The sequence below is a fragment of the Salarias fasciatus genome, chromosome 4 (genome assembly GCF_902148845.1).
Source record: "Salarias fasciatus chromosome 4, fSalaFa1.1, whole genome shotgun sequence".
NCBI classification, from domain to species: domain Eukaryota; kingdom Metazoa; phylum Chordata; class Actinopteri; order Blenniiformes; family Blenniidae; genus Salarias; species Salarias fasciatus.
In genome coordinates, this window is record NC_043748.1 from 13,688,890 (window position 1) to 13,706,685 (window position 17,796).

The 17,796-nt window shown below is 43.8% G+C and overlaps 1 protein-coding gene and 1 long non-coding RNA gene across 2 annotated transcripts; both read right to left on the reverse strand.

The window, feature by feature from the left end:
* Positions 1 to 1,175: 1,175 nt before the first annotated feature.
* top3a (DNA topoisomerase III alpha) lies at positions 1,176 to 14,612 on the reverse strand. The gene is made up of 19 exons (XM_030090404.1): positions 14,138 to 14,612; positions 13,270 to 13,329; positions 13,086 to 13,159; positions 12,932 to 13,007; positions 12,622 to 12,730; positions 12,307 to 12,450; positions 12,029 to 12,199; positions 11,818 to 11,918; positions 8,009 to 8,083; positions 7,785 to 7,867; positions 7,209 to 7,419; positions 6,908 to 7,093; positions 6,655 to 6,784; positions 6,414 to 6,527; positions 5,745 to 5,910; positions 5,518 to 5,664; positions 5,314 to 5,436; positions 2,664 to 3,346; positions 1,176 to 1,595 (listed from the first exon to the last, which is right to left on the reverse strand). The coding sequence occupies exons 1-19, from the start codon at positions 14,354 to 14,356 to the stop codon at positions 1,441 to 1,443; spliced, it is 3,027 nt and encodes a 1,008-aa protein (XP_029946264.1). The 5' UTR covers positions 14,357 to 14,612; the 3' UTR covers positions 1,176 to 1,440.
* Positions 14,613 to 15,030: 418 nt separating this feature from the next.
* LOC115387417 (uncharacterized) lies at positions 15,031 to 17,623 on the reverse strand. Its single transcript, XR_003931366.1, has 5 exons — positions 17,511 to 17,623; positions 16,940 to 17,033; positions 16,759 to 16,840; positions 15,908 to 16,669; positions 15,031 to 15,534 (listed from the first exon to the last, which is right to left on the reverse strand). It is a non-coding gene; the product is annotated as an uncharacterized LOC115387417 (long non-coding RNA).
* Positions 17,624 to 17,796: the final 173 nt, after the last annotated feature.

The following is a 17,796-nucleotide window of genomic DNA, read 5'->3' on the forward strand; positions in this document are numbered from 1 at the left end:
AGTTTTAATGCGGTTAAGTGTGAAAATACTGAGTCCCTGAAAGAAAACGAAGACATTTTTAGATCATTGTTAACAACCCACAGCTTCATCTGTACTGCAGTAATACAGCTGCAGCGATACAGAGGAGAGCAGCACTGAAGGCTGGGAAAATCTGTGAAATATTCCTTCATGTTTGGAGTTTGACACTGAAGGTCTGGAGGTTCAAATCCCACCGTGGCTCTGTGAGCAAGACCCTCCGACACGGCTTCAAATAGCAGTGTTGTTGAACCACTGAAAATTTAAAGCATTCAACATCAACTCTTCAGAAGTGAGGACTTCTGGAAGCTCCACTCTTAGTTCCAGCATTTCCCCGCACACTCGGAGCCGTTATTTTGCTGTGATGATTCAGAAACTAACAATTGAAAAACTTGTTTCTGTTTTGTTTTGATTCTGGTTTTGTTTTTACAGTCAGTGAATCCAGAAAGTGATCAAATCCTTTCACTTTAGTCATGCTGCCCTTCAAAAGGGGAATCTATCACCTAGCATTGTCTGCTGAGGGGCCACACTGTGTTCATCTACCGAGTTAAAATATGCAGTTGGGTTTTTTTTCCTTTGAGTTTAATTGAAATTATTAGCACTAATTAAAATGAAATGTTTGGTAGCAGCAGATCCAGGCTGATCATTCCCCGCCTGTCCATGCGGTCTTCATATTTTCAAAGTTAAGAAACAAGAGGCCGTTTCTTCATGCAACCAACACCTGCACGGATCAGCAGCTTTAAAACACCTGGCTGCTGCAGCAACACGTGAACACACACTATTAATCAAACTATTTATTACTCCTAAACAGAGAGCACGCGCTTGTCTTCTAAACCTGCTTATTAAAGATGGCGCTGCGGCCGCCGCCGCCGCTGCTGAGGCAGGATCACCTTCTTCCATCACGCTTGCAAATCCAGAACGGCACAATAGACGAGTGAATAATTTGATCCAAGGCCATGCGGAGCAAAGTTTCAATTAACTGCCGAGCACTTTCAGGTTACTGTGGTTACAAACACCTACAAGTTTTAAAAGTAGTTCAGCACCTCGGTGCGTCTGCGCCGCAGCATCTTTTCTTGTAGTGAGATATGATTTCTTTTTTTCATTTCTTTATTTTTTTAATGCAGCACCAAGTTTCAAGAGAAAACTTCAACATGTTAGAAAATACAACTTGTTTATTAATCAAGCAGAAACAATTCAAAGCGCTTTCTTCTCATGCTGGGTTTTTCTACAGATTGGTCAACTTTAACCTTTAAACCAAAAACTCTCTTTCCTTTTCAGAAAAGATCCGATCAGCTCTAATGATCTCAGGGCTTCGGTGAATTATATCGTCCCAGAAGAAGAGGTCCACTTCCTGTTCAGAGGCACTTTAAATATCTAAAAGTATTATTTTAAAATATGACGGTGTTGAATTGCTCCGGGCTCCGGTCACCGCTGGGGGCAGGTGGCTCGGGTGTGTCCCGGCATGTGGCAGATGCCGCAGGTGCGAGGCTTCCTGGCGGCGGGGGGTCTGGCGGCGTCTCCCGCCGTCCTCCTCTCTTTCCTCCGTCCGGCTCCGTCGTTAAATCCGCCACCGAAGCCACCTGGCGGGAGGGAACAGAGGAGATGAGAGGTCGCTGCAGAGCGTGCGCGGCCGCCGAAGACACTCGATCTGCCGAGGGAGCGGACGCCTCAAGGTCTCGGTGTTTGTGAGTCGTGACAGGTTTTTTTTTTTTTTCTTTCTTTTTTCTTTTTAATACTGAGTATGTAGGTGAGGATGATCCATCTCTCGATGCGTCTGATGTTTGAAGCATCTGGCGGCTGATTCGGTGACAAATATGATGTCTTTTAGAAAAACTGGAGTCGAACGCAGACTGACAGCGGTGGGAAAACTGAGTCAATCTTCTTGGGTTTAAACATGAATTAGACATAAAATATGATCTGAAGTGGATAAAAAAACAACTCTGAATGTGTCAAATAATTACTGAAGGAAGCTAGTAAACGTTTACAGAGCTGGGAGGAAAGAGAAGGCTGTGATCGTCAGGAGTTGTTCTGTTTTGGACAGTTGCAGTATTTCCCTGCTCAAAGTTAGTCTCTGTATTATCTTGATCTCATAAACGGTCTGGCGGTTCTGGCTATGAGGAGTAGGCACAAGTCCTCTTAGCAGCAACAGGACGGCGGTAAAAGAGTTCAACTCAGTCCATGAGATGAGTTTGGAGCGGAGTGTGGAGGCACAGTGACTCATTAAACACATTTTAACTTGTTTGCTGTTCGCAGGAAGCATCTGCTGATTTGATGCATGCAAGAATAGTTTATTTACACAAAGAACTAAGTGTACAAAGTACACTATAATGTTTGATATTTACCTGTAGATTATTAAACGGGACGCGCGTGCCAAGCTAACGTGACTCTGAGCCATCAGTCCAGAGCTCTGAGATTAAAGGGACCTGGAGTCACAGCTGAAGGCTTAAAGGGATCAATAAATGCACCAATAAAATAATTAGTAGACACTAAGTTGTGTGTTCTAGAAGATGGCGGCGAGCACGAAGCTGCATTAAAGTGAGGAGCTGAACTGTGACGGAGCACTTCTACATCTTGATTTATTACTGTAATTACAAAGTATTTGGTCTTGAAAGGTGGTCAAAATGACCAGTAATGTGTGAGAGTCTTACTGGTGGGTTGGACGTTCTCGTCGGCCCACTGGAAGAAGCCGCACTGCTGCTCTCTCGGCTTCCCGCAGGTGTGGAACATGCGGCCTTTGTTGGGTCCGTCCTTCTGCACGGTGCGCGTCACGGCCGCCTCGTCGCATCTGCACACCACCTGCCCCGATCCCCCGTCGTCCCGCCGCCCGCCGCCTTCCGAGGTGTTCCTGAAGGCCAGGGTGGACCTGGGAGGCTGGGGGACCCTCGGGGACGCCGCCGGGGGTCCCTGGCAGTGCGAACTGGACTGATCCGCCCACAGGAAGAAGTTGCAGCTGCTGGCGTTGCACTTGTAGAACTGCCGGCCCTGGTTTGGTCCGTCTTTGCGCACGGTGAGGAGCAGCGCGTCCTGACCGCAGTTACATACAATGGCATCGCTGCCGGGTCCCACGCTGATGCCGCCGCCGCCACCGCCAGGCGGAGGCCTCTGCTCTGAGCTCCAGGAGGGCACGGGAGGGAGTGAGGGCCGCGGATTGGACCTCGGAACTATGGGAGGCCTTTGAGGAGGTGGATGAGGATCATCTCCTCCTCCTGCTGCTCGGAGGTATTTCAGGTCCAGCACCTCTCTGAGCGTCTCGTCGCATCCGCCGATGCAGCCCACAAATTCCAGAGGCATCATGGGAGGGAGGCTGCCTCTGCGGAACTTAAACTTCAGCCTGATGGAAGCAGGACACACATGAGAGTCAACATCAGTGAGATCGGACACATGAAACTGACTTCTGAACCCCTTCATGCAGCGTCTCTCGCTGGAACAGACACGAGTTGATATAATGCGCCACACAGCAGCTGCAAACACAATCTCAAGTTTGATTTTTTTTTTTCTTTCTCCATCAAGCTGAAAGCTGCTGGGGTGGAATCCGATAAGAAAAAAGATATAAATAAATAAAAAAAAAGATTGATGTTATAAGTGCTGTAGCTCAACTTTGAGTATGTACCAGCTTGGTTGCCGTGGTAACAGATGCTGGTGTGGAGCACTTTGGCTCGCTGCATGTGAACGTGCCCTATATTTGGACTGAGCCGAGGCACGTGCTCAAGGGGTTAACGCCCACTTGAGTAAACAAGAATTTAGACAAATTTTCTTGCGCTGCTGCAGCCGGCGAGCGCTTCAGTGTGCTTTGCTGTTTGTTTGCACAGCTGACACAGCGAAGGAAGGAAGGGAAAAAAAAAAAAAAAAAGGCAGAGAGGATACTTGGCACTGACGTGGACATTGTAAAGGTTATGTTTTCCTGAGTTCTTTTTCCTCGTCACTGAAGCTGCGGAGCTGACAGGAAGAACACAACGTGACAAAGAAATCTGACTTTATATTAATCAGCCATAACATTATGACCACCTGCCCAATATTTTAGATCCCTCTCTGATCTGTCGAGGAAAAGACTTCTTGAAGTGTCTGGCATCGAGGTGTTTGCAGCTGCTTCTTAAAGTTGTAGAATTTTTACTGTTGAGCTTCCAAGATTTGGATTTGTTTGTTTATGGCATCACACAGATGCTTGATTGGAACTCAAATCCAGCAAATCTGAAGGCCAAGTCAACTTCAGAGACATTGTATTGGTTTTGAAACTATTCCCGATCCTTTTTTGTTGCTGCGATCAGACGAATATTGCCAACATGAAACGCTGTCGACGTTCTGAGGCTCACTTGCCCATTAATGGTGCCTGTTCAGGACAGGGGTCAGCATGGGTATTGCTGACTCTCCTTGTGTTGTGAATGCAGCCCCATACACATTGGCTTTAGTATAATTTAAGGTTGTTTTCACTGGCTCGTGCCGTTTGCGTCGTCTCTTTTGTGGAGGACAAACTGACCCAGCTCCATCCAGCTGATCAGCTCCGACCATAAACCTCATTCAGCCTCACTGAAGTAAAAGTCAACTGTTGACAGATTGTCGGTTGTAAGTGGAACTAATTTAGCACACATGTCATCTCTCCACTCGCTGGCCACAGGACAGATTTAGTGTTACACCTCCACAAAGTTTTGGCCAAATAAGAAACAGATTAAAGAAGGCTGTGTTTACTCATGCATATATTAAAAAAAAAGGATCATCTCATGTCTAATATGCATTCCCTGTTTCCAGTGGACAGTAGTTTCCAAATTCCATTAATCAGTAAAGACAGAATAAGATTGTTTTTGTAGTTTTTTTTCTCTGTGTGTTAAAAGTCTTTTAATCATAAACAACTGTACTTCAGTCCACTAGAGGTGTCCTCAGTGCTCTGGTGCAGCAGAGGTAATAAACAGCTCTTTGCCGCTCGCTCTCTGTAAATCTAAAAAGTGTGACTGGCTCTTACCTGGTTGTCGCTCGCATTGCATCAGAGCAAATTTGAATAAAATTAAGAAACAGCACAGGGCTGTTGGGCCGCCTCTTAGCCCTGCTGCCGTGCAAGATGGGGCCAGAATGCAAAAAAACTTATACCGACGTCCACATCTGTTCAGACGGCGGCCACGCCAGCGGCGGAGTTAAATGTGTTGTTTATTTACAAAGTGAAGTAGAAAAGTCACATAATGCTGAAAGCACCTCATGCAGCACAAGATTCTACAATTAGACTAAATTCAGATATGAGAGGATTGAAAATATAAACCTGTTTTAAAGCTTCAAACTGTGACTTGTAGCTCTGCTCCAGAATAAACTCACATGTGAACCGGATGCGGCTGACAGGAGGGACAGACGCCGTCGTCTCTGCTGACCTCCAGCACCGCGTCGGGAAACCAAACGGCCGTCTTGCAGGCCGGGTAGCCCACACACGACAGGAACTTACTGCAGGGGGAGACACAGAGCCGATTAAAGGAGTCCCAGAAGCAGCACAGCGGAGCTTTACGGCTGCTTGTCAGCCCCCACCTGTTCCCCTCCCTCCTCTTCTTCAGCACCATGTCTCGGCCACACTGGGGACACTTCCTGACGGGCAGCGGGATCTCCATGTCCTGCTGCTCCGCCTCGGGGATCTCCACAGCTGCTCCCAGGTAAGGAGAGAGGGCTTCGTCCAACCTGAGGCGTCAACAGAACGCGCGATTACAGAAGTCCTTCAGTCCATGATTGGTCAGTTCCGGCACGAAGTGTTAACTCACTTCTTTGCTTTTCTGACAGACTCGATGAAGACGGTCTTGTATTTGAGGATGTGGTGCTGCAGCACGCTGCGTTTGTCCTTCCTGCCCTCTGAAACCAGCTTCAGGTCTCCTTCCAGTTCAGCACGCAGGTTTGGTTTCGACATCTCATATCCCATCGAATTGTAACCTAAAGAAAACATTCATAATTTATAAAGAACACAAGTGAGTCATAGAGCAGTGTGTGTGTGTGTGTGTGTGTGTGTGTGTGTGTGTGTGTATCTGTTAACACACTCATATTGGGGGCATGGAGGCCTATCAGCCATCCTTCTGACCTATGGATGCACTTTATATTTATGGTGCCAGGGTTTTTTGTGTTCTTCATTATTAATGCACCTCATTGCTTTGCTAGAATACTTTTACTTTCACCAGATTCTAATCTATATGCGCCTTTTTATTTTCCCGTGTCTCCGACTGAGTCATTCACGACTTATTTCAATCATTATGTACAAAATAGAATATTTTAGAATCATTCTTCTCGAAAGGAATGCCCCTCTAAGAAATCCCTTAATTTTAAGGTAGCTGATCAGAAAACAACAATTCACAAAATACACATTTTGTCCGTGTGTGTGTGTGTGTGTGTGTGTGTGTGTGTGTGTGTGTGTGTGTGTGTGTGTGTGTGCGCACACATACCCTCCACGAGGCCCATGCCGAGCTCTCCGGGGAGAAACCTCTGGTCAGCCGTCAGGCCCACATACATGCGACTCTTTATAGTCTCGATGTGCTCTGCGTGGGTTGCGTCCGTGCCTGGAATAGTCACAGCAACACAGTTCAGCTTCCATTAGGCGCCAAACAACTGCACACGTATGCGTATTTCATTTTGATATTCTCTTCCTTGTGTTTTTGGCTCTGTGTGTGTGTGTGTATAATGTACCGATGCCGTGCTTCTCCATCAGCGATATGAGGTCGGCCTCAGTGAGCAGCTGTGGAGGGCTGGTCTGACCGTCCACCATCTCGATGGCCGAGGGCTGGAAGCGGGAGCCTTGCTCGTACACAGGGATCACCTTCGAAAACAGATCCGCCACAAAAATATGTAAAGCAGAAGGCAGAATGCACGGTTTGGAAAGAAATATATTTTTAAAAAAATGCAGTAAATAAAGAATCCCAACAGTCTGCAGCCAGCGCACCTTTGCGCTCCATCTGTCGTACGGGTAAACGTCCAGGTAGTTCCTCGCGATGATCATGAGCCCCGAGGCCGAGAACTTCTCCTGGGCGATGTCGATGTCCACCACGGTCTCCTGCCCCAAAGCATCTTGGGACACACACGCCAAGAAGTGGCGGACGATGAACTCATACACGCGGGCTTCATTACCCTGGGAGGAAAACAGACCAGTGTTAAAAGATCAAATCTGCACCGAAAATCCAATAAACTGAATTGTTTTAGGAGGAAATGCATATTGTGTGAATAGGAAGGGCCTGCAGACCCACCTGCAGTGTGTTTGTGAACTTGGTGGGGTGTATCGGAGGATGGGCTTGGTCCGAGTTCTTGCCCTGTCGGGGGTTGGGACCCCCCGGCTGTTCGAGCACGCGCTGGGCGAAAGCCCCCCACGCCGGGCTGTGGGTCTGCTGCTCCACCAGAGGGCCCAGAGCAAGGTTCTCTGGGAAAATGTTGGTCTCCGTGCGGGGATAGCTGATAAACCTGAGCAACAGAGAGCGAGGAAGGAAAGAAAGAAAGAAAGAAAAAAAAAAGATCAGTTGTCGTCCTACAGTAATGTGTTGTTCCTGGTTAATTGATCTGAACTGCCAGATGGTCGTTTCATGTCCAGAAATAGAAGCAACTTTGAGCCGGTTACACGACTTGGTAAACAAAGAAAATACGTCTGACCCTTTCTATGAGACCACAAGGCTTCCAGTAAGGTGGCGTCGAGCCAGCAAAGTGACTGAAATGAGTTCAAGCTGAATTTTTAGCATATGGTCAGACTGAGATGACGCTTTTGTGTCCAGAGAACAGCGTGTGAGTGTGTGTGTGTGTGTGTACATTCATCTTTAAACTCTCACACTCACCCCTGGGTATAGAGTTTTTCTGCTATTTTCATGGTCTCTTTGGCGCTTATTCTCAGTTTCCGAGACGCCAGTTTCTCCAGTTCCTGCAAACAGAGCAAACAGCTATCAGCCGGTGCATCAAAATACTCTGCAAAAACGAAACGTGCGCAGGAAAAACATGCAAACTCTACACAGAAAGATTCCATAATCCAGCCTGAAATGATAGTTTATTAGTAGATTCCTACCACAGTGTCCAAAGGCAGCGGCCTCCACTTGCTCTTGGGTTTGCTGGACACTGAGGTGACCGTTGCGGTGGGATCCTGGAAACACATCAAATGATATTTTGCTCTCAGATGAGCTGCCTTTTTGTGTGCATGTTTAGGAAGAGGGGTGTCGCTCTTCCAGTGTGTGTGTGTCTCAAGCACAGGGATTCTTTTTCGGTCTTCACAACTCAGTTTGGGAGAAAAGGTTTTAGTCAGTATTCTCTCACCCATGTCACTGCAGTGACTGATCGTGCAGGGAGCATGTGAAACAACCTTAAAAAAAAAAAAAAAAAATTCCCAATTTGGAAATGTTGCACTTTTTGCTTGTGAATGGTTAGAGGAACTGATAACACACACCTCCTTCTGCAGTGCGTTTCCACACCCCAACTCCAAGGCAAATGAACACAGCGACGTGTGAAGACGTCAGAAAACAGGACGATCCGCGGAGCGCGGAGTTCATAGCGAAACTTTTCTTTTCACAGACATAAGATTTAACCTCTGCACTCTGATATTGATTTTAGTTTCATTAGAGATGATATAAGCTCCACTTGTGATATATTTGGTCTTGTGTGTTTGTATTTGAACAATACACTCTCCATTTTACCACCGTTTCTGAGTCTGAATGCTGTGTGAATAAACTAATCCAAACACTTATGCTGCCACTTCGGTGAACTTACTGTTGGTGCAAACACGAGCAGGCAAAGTGTCAACAGAGCCGTCAAACACAGAAGCGGCTTTTATCTGGATGTGTTTAGCAAATGATTAAATAAATCGGTGCAATACAGTGGAGAGAATCCCGATTGTTGAACTGATATAAGAGGGTTTTAAACTGTGAAAACAGCAGTTTTGTGGCTTCGTGCAGATTTATTTCACACTTAATAGTTTAATAGTTCAAATCTTGACTGGGAAGAACTATAAATGCTAAAATGACTCAGAGCCATAAAACTGCACTTCAGCTTCTTCTGGATCGTTTTCACAGATTTGAAAGAAGATTTTGGCAATAAGCTCACTGGCAGGAGAAAAAAAATATTTTTGCAAATGATTTAGGAAAAAACTAGTTGATTCAATGCTTCTTTTTAGGTTTGGAGAACACTGATAGTGTTTTGCAAAAAAAAAAAAAAAAATACTGAACATAAACACAAACTTTAAACAAATAACAGCACAGGGTGCATCTAAAGCTTTAATAGATAAAAGTGCCATAATAGATATGTGAGGTGAAACATGTTACAGATGATTCTTCAGGATTTCCATCCTGTTTCTTTATGGTCCCCGCTCTACAATCCCACCTTTGTCGCATTAAAGCAACACTAAGAAACTTTCAGTTTTCGTTGATTTTGGCGGCGCCAGTGGACAAAAGCGGTAGTGTTTTGCCTGAAGGAATACTACAGTTCCCATGAGGCCTAGCGTGTGACGTCGTAAAATGCTGCTCCTGGTGGCATGCTGTCGGACTGAACTCGTCTTCATTTGTTTCCAGCGGCTGTGTGAAGGACGGATAGCGACGAGGTAATGAATCTAATGGTGGCTAAACAATGTTATATCATGATGTGACGCATGCCGTAAAGCAGTTCGCACATTTGGAGTTTTTTAGTGTGCAGGGTTCCTACCACCCTCCTCACAGCTGCTTAGTCCAAGTGTAAGCAATACTGACGCCCTCAGCCCGTGACAGAGGGGTCATTCAACTAGTTGTAAGTTGATGTATCATCACAAAAGATATTAAAATGTTTTATTAAAGTTGAAAAGTTCCTTAGTGTCGGTTTAACAAGCTCAACCTGAGCGTCTATCGTCGGCTTCAAAATTCACACTGTAATTGGAAGTAATAAGACCGGACTGGAAGCTCAAAGCACTCAACATTTTCTCTATCAAAGAGCTGTAATGTCGATTTCTTCACTCCTCAAAGAGTCATTTGGAGTAATTTAAAGAGAATTTGCTCTGGACACGTCCAGTTTTTTATGACCTCTATCCACTGCAGTTTACATTAGAGATGTTCTTGGAGTAAAATTCAAAGATTGATTTTTTAAGATTGTATGTTAATATTATTTAATCTCTTTCAAGTGTCACATAATTCCACAGCATAATGACTTCAGAAGCTTATTTTGTTTCAAAGAGTTGTAATTTGACACCAGCCTCATTGCATTGCCGGGCTAATGTTGAGTCTAAAGGAGATGACACTGCATTAAAACATTTTTAAATAGCTTAAATTAACTTTGACAAAGCAGTTAAGTACAAACCCTGATCTTTTTAAATATACAGTTAACTTTATTATTAGACATTTAACATTAAATACCAAATTTGCAACATTGTCAACTATGGATTTGACTTGAATTATACCCTCATACACACGGTGCTCAATCCACCTGCAAAGTGGGACTGTCCTGCTCAAGGACACTTGACACTCAAACCTGCAACCTTGCGTTTGAAAGACGACCCGCTTCACCGGCCGTGCAGCAGCAGGCATATCATCGAGCGTTCAAATACATTTAGATTATTTGGTCTGCGTTTCCCCTCTTTGCTCTGCAGGAAGCGGTGAAAACCAGCAAAGTGATAATTGTGAGCCGCGTCAGATTCCCTCGCAAACAATAAGTGTCTCTGTAACAGTCACAGCGCTCGGTGACACTTCCATCATCCTGCCGTCAGCGGGTGAAAAAAAAAAACAAACAAACTCAGGGCTCAAAACGGAAAAGATGCTGAGGCCGCAGCAGCAAACAGGCGATCGGAGCGCAACAAAAAGCACCGTCACAACCGCTCAAAGAACAATAAGATGGAAACACAAAGGAGGATCGCAGACAAACAAAGTGAGTGATCAACCTTCAACACTGTGAGATAATTACTGGTTATACTGAAGGGTAATTAAACATGGAATACAAATTAGGCAAAAGCATGTTTATTAATAAAGTGGAACGATTGCTTTAGCCTGCTACAAAAGTCTAAACAAAAACTGCCGCTGCAGTCTGCAGTCACACTGGCACTATTTTCAAACAAAACTTCAGGATTTAAGTTGCTACCCCGATTTTGAAGACTGTAGAAAGCTTTTACCTCCAGCGTTGTATCTACTGCTTTATATCTAATCTCAGTTGAAACTGGATGATTATAACCCCTGATGCACAATTCAAAGTCCAGCGCAGTCGCATGCATCTAATTTCACTTTGGATATTCTTGGATTCGATAGTCGGCGCTCAAAGTCTGGCACATGGTTCAGAGGTGTTGTTACTTTTTTCTTTTTCTCTCATTCAGAGTAATCATTTAGGTGTAATGTGAAATTAATACAATTTTACAGTTATTTAGTATTTATATTAAATACATATACACATGCATATTCAAAAAGGTATTGAGTAAGTTCATTTACACCTTTTCTTCCATTAGTCATAAATCAATAGTACATAATAATACATGAACCAATAATAATGACTCCTCAAGTAATTTTTAGCTGTTTTGGAGACACACCAAGAAACCTCGGTTCATTCTGGAGGGATTTGATAAACTCAGAGGAAACAGTTCCACAACTCAGGTTCAGGTCCCGGTGACAGATTCTCTAAACAGTTGTGCATCATGTTCAGAGTGGCTTCACACTAAACATGAAAACCATGTGCCATTGAATTAAGATGTAGTTTTATTGCATAAATAGTTGTTTCTCATTCCAAGATCTCAGAATGTCAAACCAATGGACATGTATGTACAGCTGTATCAGTCTGAAATAAGCAGAGAGGAAGAGCTTTTGTCTTCTAACAAGAAAGGGGCTTCTGAGTGGTTTACACACAGATGAATGAAAAGAAGATTACATGAAAAGCATGTACCTCCATGCAGATCTGGTAGAGCACCAGGCAAGCTGTGTGGTTAAAGAGGCGGTGTCTTTTCCAGCTGAACTCCACCTTGTCCTCCTCCACCTCATGGAGCACTGATTCAAAAACAAACAAACAAATAGGTGAACGAAAAGGGTAAGACTTCCTTTCAAATCTGGATCTTTGCAAAACAACCGTTTGAGTTAAAACGTGGCTGAATTGGCACCTTTGATCTTGTAGAAATTCTCGGGTATGAAGGCCTGAATGGCCTTGAATCGCTCCACCACGAAGCCCAGAGTGGGGAACTGGCAGCTCCCGTATGAGATCAGCTGATTGGCCAGCGACTCTGGAAAGATTTTCTGCAGGCGAAGCGTCTGAAATCGAGTGAAGGATGCACCTGAAAAGGACAAGCACAGGAAAGAAGATCGTGACACACCGTCGCCCACGCCATCTATCACTGAAATCCCGAATGAATCGCTTCCATGTAGCTCACAGAGTGTTTACCTATTCTCAGATCCAGCTCCTGGCGGACATCGACAGCATCACTGATGTTAACGTCGGGTTCTGTTAGAGTCTCACAAGCTCGCCGGATGGAGTTTGGGGTGATTTCGGAAAACTTTGCACGAAAGACTTGTAAATTGGGCTTCACTGTAAAAATGCACACAGTCAGTGTTGCAGGTAGAATTTCAAAGAGAGGTTTTCATCAGTGTCAATGAAAACAATTGGTTTAGTTTAGCAGATTTCCTCTAATTCCATTAAAATCTATACGATCAACAGGTTTCCAAAAGGAGCTAAAAAGCTAATCGATCGATGTAATACCTGCTTTGCAAACGTCGATTATTTCAAAACCGATGTTTTCTCCCTCCCTGTCGCAATCAGTCCAGATAACCAGCGCCTGGCACTGCCTCGCCTCCTTTTCCAGTGTCCGCTGCAGGGAAACACCCAGATGATGACAAAGAGGAGACAATCAGGAAAAAAAAAAGAAGAAAAGATAGAAAGAAGAAGCGAAAGTTGTCAACATACGCCACACGTCACTCATTAAAGCCATAAAATGAGTAAAAGATCCCACACATGATAATAATGCCAGAATATTACGGTGTTAATCTTGCAGGATAGTAAATAGGAATACCTTGATTTGTATCATGTTATCTGGACAGTACTTCTCTACCTCTGCATCAAATAGCAGCACTGGATTGCAGCTGTGCCTTTGGAGAAAAAAAGGAACAAATACAGTCATTCAGTTGTTATGACACTGAAGGAGCATTTTTAAACTTTACACTTACCATTTCTGAAATGGTGCTTTGAACTCCAGACCCAGTAAATGGCCTGATACAGATGTCATGGACACGGAGACGTCCTGTTAAAGGAAGAGAGGAAAAAAAACAAGAGGTAATGTAAAACACAAGAGAGCAGACACTTAAGTGTGTGTCTGCAGAATGATGTAAATATTTCAATGTATTTATTTACCTGGCCAAACAGATGATATTCATACTCGTATATTTTATTGAACTTTGACAATCCTTCCCTCTGAAACACAAAAGAAGACAGTATTACAGCTATAAAAACTTTGAGGACAGTCAGACAGTCAGACAAGCTTTGATGAAACAGTCATTGTTCATACAGATGCTTCTGGGTTGGTAAGAATTAATCACACTGTGGAGGATCACCAAAGTGATAAGTAATTAATGAAATAAGCTGTGGAAGCATCATCATATGAAAATTTCACACTGTTTGTGATGATAAGGACTTTTTTTATATACATTTAGCTTCTTTACACAACTCTTGGGACAAGTTAGACTATGGTGGGACACCAGTGACACAATGAATGTGTATCCAAAAACAACTGTTGTTTTACAGAAGACATTTTAATTGTTTTAAAGTCTTTTCACAAACTTTTTTTGTGTAGTGTGACAGCTCCTTTGTAATTAAGGTTAGCTTTGAATATGATGGGTTAAATGTATTTAAAATATTTACAAAAAGGGGTCAATGAAGAAGGTTTTTTCCTTTGCCACTTAGCTATTTTTATTGTGCAAGATGTGCAGCTGGACCACTTACGGGTCATGATAAGACTTTTTGGGAGAGAACAGACTGTGGTGTATCAAAAGTCACATACATCTGATCGCAACACTGCAGATGCTTTATCATATCAGAAAAAAAAACACTGCTTGTTGCTGCTGGAACAAATGAAATGTTTCTTTAAAATGAGGTGACTCAGGAGAAATGACACAGTGGTGGGGCACTGAAGTTACTGATGGTCGAAGGGGAAAACAGCAAAGGGGTCATAACACACACAAATCAGAGTCAGTAGTTAAAGAGACAGAGGAGACAGACTGACCCTCCTGGCTCTGCCGCTGGACATGATCTCTGCGATGCCTTTGGCCGCGTCGTTCTTCTCGGCCACGCAGAGGACCCGTCTGATCTGAGCCCGGCTCCGGATCATCTCTACCTCCTGCGATGGGTCCGGGCACCGGCCGTAGAGACGCTTCCACTGGACCCGGGGCAGCTGCAGTCCCGATCGAGGCACAGATCTCCAGAAGAGGAGCGCTGCTATCATGCCTCGAAGCTTCTCCTCCGAGCGGCTTCACCGCTGCTGCCTCTCCGATCTGCTAGCATGTCGGCTAACGAGGTGACACAAAACAAAGCTACTTACATAAACTTTCACCAGATTGTCAAGAAGCCACAGTTGGACTCACTTCACTTCCTTAAGAAACAACGGATAAATGCACCTTAACTCGTTTTAAACGATTTATGACAAACTTTTAAAGGAACGACGTCGGTCTGTTAAACTCTGTTTACAAAATCCGCGCCTGTCAAACGCTGCCGGAAAGCAGGTCGGAGCAACTGTCGTAAAGTCCGGCGCTCGCGAGTATGTATTTACAGCACCAAGGTATCTGTTGCTTTCATATCGTCCATATATTGAATATTAATAAAAAGCAGTGTAAGATGAGAAACTAAAGACTTGGCTGATTTGTTCATAATACAGGACGACCTAAACTTTTGCAAACTAGATCCCCAATGTATATTACAGTAAATTAATTTACCAGCATTCCACATAGCTTCCTGCTTATCCATCTGGTCATGTCTTTTATCATTATGAACTCTATTACATTTTTTACATGTAATTAAACACAATTTCTCTTTCAAGTAAATACACACATGGCTTCTGCTGTCGAGCAAAGAATGATATGAAGCATAAACAAGTGTCGAACAAAGAAAGCCACAGAAGTTTAAACAAACTTTATTTTAACAAACTTCAACAGAACCTAAAACTCTAAAAGCACAATTAAGTTCAGTAAAAGTAAAAAAAACTTTTTTTTTTAATTCTAAAGTTTTTTATTAATCAGCAACAATATGAACAAGTCAATAATAATGGGCCTGTCATGGCCACTTTCTTTTCCAGAGGTGATGTGACACCAGTGTTCAAGGTTTTCAGAAAAAGCATCATTACATTGATACAATGTTTCCCCAGGAAAAAGCCCATGGATGGAGTACTGGTCAGTTTTTACTAGCTCGTCTATGGCGCCTCCTATCACATGACGGCCAATTTCTTTTGTATCCCACAGGCAACAGTCTGCTGGAACGTCCACTGTTGTGGATGAACTGAAGTGCATCATCCCCTTCCCCAGTCAGGAATAGGTGAAGGACATTGGAGCTTTCCTCTCTTGGCTGGCCATCAGGTATTTCGTAGTCTTGCTGGGGCCATTGATGGGTGGCACATTCGAATTCTTCCTCCTGCAGAATAAAAAAAAAAAAAAAACCTGTTACCTAAACAGAAAACATTTCCCCTCTAACATACAGCAGTGATGCCAAAGGGAGGTTTACAGACGTATACATTGGCAACCCAGGATCTGTGCATGATGCCTTTGTCCTACACAGATCCTGCAAGAACCAGCAAGCACTGCACCCACCAGCCATGGTGGATACCCATTCCTGCAGCACCCAGTTGCCAAGACACTGCACTGGCAACCCGTTAAAGCTTTATCTCAATGGTCACAAAGATGAACACTATGGATACATTACAAATTCTACAAGTTTAACTGACAGACCAGGTTGAAACACGGTACAAAAGGCAACATGCCAAAAAGAGAAATATCATTGAGCAAACCTTCGGAGTATTGAAAACCTGCTGGCGCGCCATCGTTTTGAGAGCAGTGGAGACACGTCCTCCATAACATCTGTGTGGCAGCGGGTGACATCATGGAAGCAGAGGAGGGGGGGTCCAGGGGTGGATGATGGCGACGACCCAGGTGACGGTGAGGTCAACCAGAGGGACCAGGCAGGAAGTGATGTCTGAGCTAGGCTTGCTGACCAGTTGTCTGCTCCTGAAGAGCTACCTATATGCCTCAGTGAGCATTACTACATCTACATTAAAAATTCTCCAGATGTAGTCATGTTCACTAGTAATTTGTAAATATATGTACATGAATAGAGAGACAGAGAGATAGATGTACATATGTTATTCATCTTACAATTTATTAACAAGTCTTTCAAAGAGAGAAAGATATCTCTCAGCTCTTGCTGCTGCCGCTCTCTCTCTTTTCTCCTCCCTGGCCAACGCCTCCCTCTCCCTCTCCTCTTCCCTCTCTGCCTGGTCCCTCAGAAATTGGAGGATAGAATCGCTGTCCCTCCCTCTCTTCCTCTGTGGCTGGCTGGCTGTGGCTGTGGCTCCTTCAGAGGCAGAAGAGGTGGAGGCTGGAATGCTGACTGTACCACCTGCAGTGGCAGACACGTTTGCTGCCAGAACCAGGGACGGACTGAAGGAGTGCTTCCCCTGGAGCGCATCTTCCATAGTGCTGTACCAGGGCCAGGTGGCAGCAGCCACACCACCAGCCCCGACCCCTTTTCCATTTGGCGGGTCCCTAAGCTCCTGAAAACAGTATCACAAAAATAAATAATAGTACATATATTAATTAATATGTTGGAAAGCTATGCGTCTAAATATATTCACACTGATACCTTATATTTGGCCTTCATATTTTCCCATTTTTTTTTGGCCTGTTTGGCTGTCACATCCAGACCTGAAGAGGTCACAAAGTCTCTGAAGACGACATAACACACAAAAAACAAACACAAAAATTTTAATAAGTTAAGCAATATATTTGCATACAATAATTAAAGCATACAAAACAATACTCACTCCCAGCCACATATGGATGAGTTCCTCTTCCCCGTGAAAAGGATCTCATTGTCAGAACGCCAGTTAATCAGGACTTGTGTTTCCTCAATAGTCCCTTGAATGAAATAGAGCATGGTATTAGTTTGAATGCATTCACCACTATAACGAGCAAAGGACATTTGCACAACTGAGAAAAACAATAGGGTCAATAGTACACCTTCACTTCTCATTTTAAACATGAAATTCAAGTTAAATAGACTCAAACATGAACGTGAGTGCTCTCAGCTGTGCAGATATGCTCAGAAACAAAAATGTGCACGGTCGCCGTTAGCTCTGCACGAAAACCAGTCACACAATCTCATGTTAAACCACAGCAGAGGAATTACAGCCAGAGGCAGACTTCTGAAGAACATGCAGAAATAAAGCGGCTGACCGCCTGCTCATCTTAGCCCGCCGTCGGGATCCCCAGTCTCCAAAAACATCGGAATAAGTGCTCAAGCAAGCTTTATCTTTAAATATCGACCCCATATCAACGTTTTAAACAACTACACTGTCGCCGAAAACCTTGAAACTACATTTTGTTATTACTTACAATTGCGTGGTCTCTCCTCCGCCATTTCTTCCGAAATGCATTCTGGGTAGTTCCGCTTTTCAAGCATGTTCCCAAGTATGAAGGCTTTTTTTGGGGGGAAAAAGGTTTGAGCAATACCCAACAGAAAATGTGAAACAATGTTGCTTTTTAAATTTTAATTCATTTAAAAAAAGGTTTTAGTTGCAGTGAAAATATGAGTTTTTGCAAACAGACAAATTATATATAACAAACAATATATATATTAAATAAAAAACTTAATTAACTTTAACAAAATTAATTTTACTAT

Bases quoted from the DNA above. Each gene is read 5' to 3' on its own strand.
- top3a (XM_030090404.1), bottom strand. From the start codon at position 14,356: ATGATAGCAGCGCTCCTCTTCTGGAGATCTGTGCCTCGATCGGGACTG. The intron at 12,731-12,931 runs GTATTCCTATTT...GTTTCCCTGCAG, and splicing joins ATAACATGATACAAATCAAG to CGGACACTGGAAAAGGAGGC. The intron at 8,084-11,817 runs GTACATGCTTTT...ATGTGTTTCCAG, and splicing joins TCTACCAGATCTGCATGGAG to GATCCCACCGCAACGGTCAC.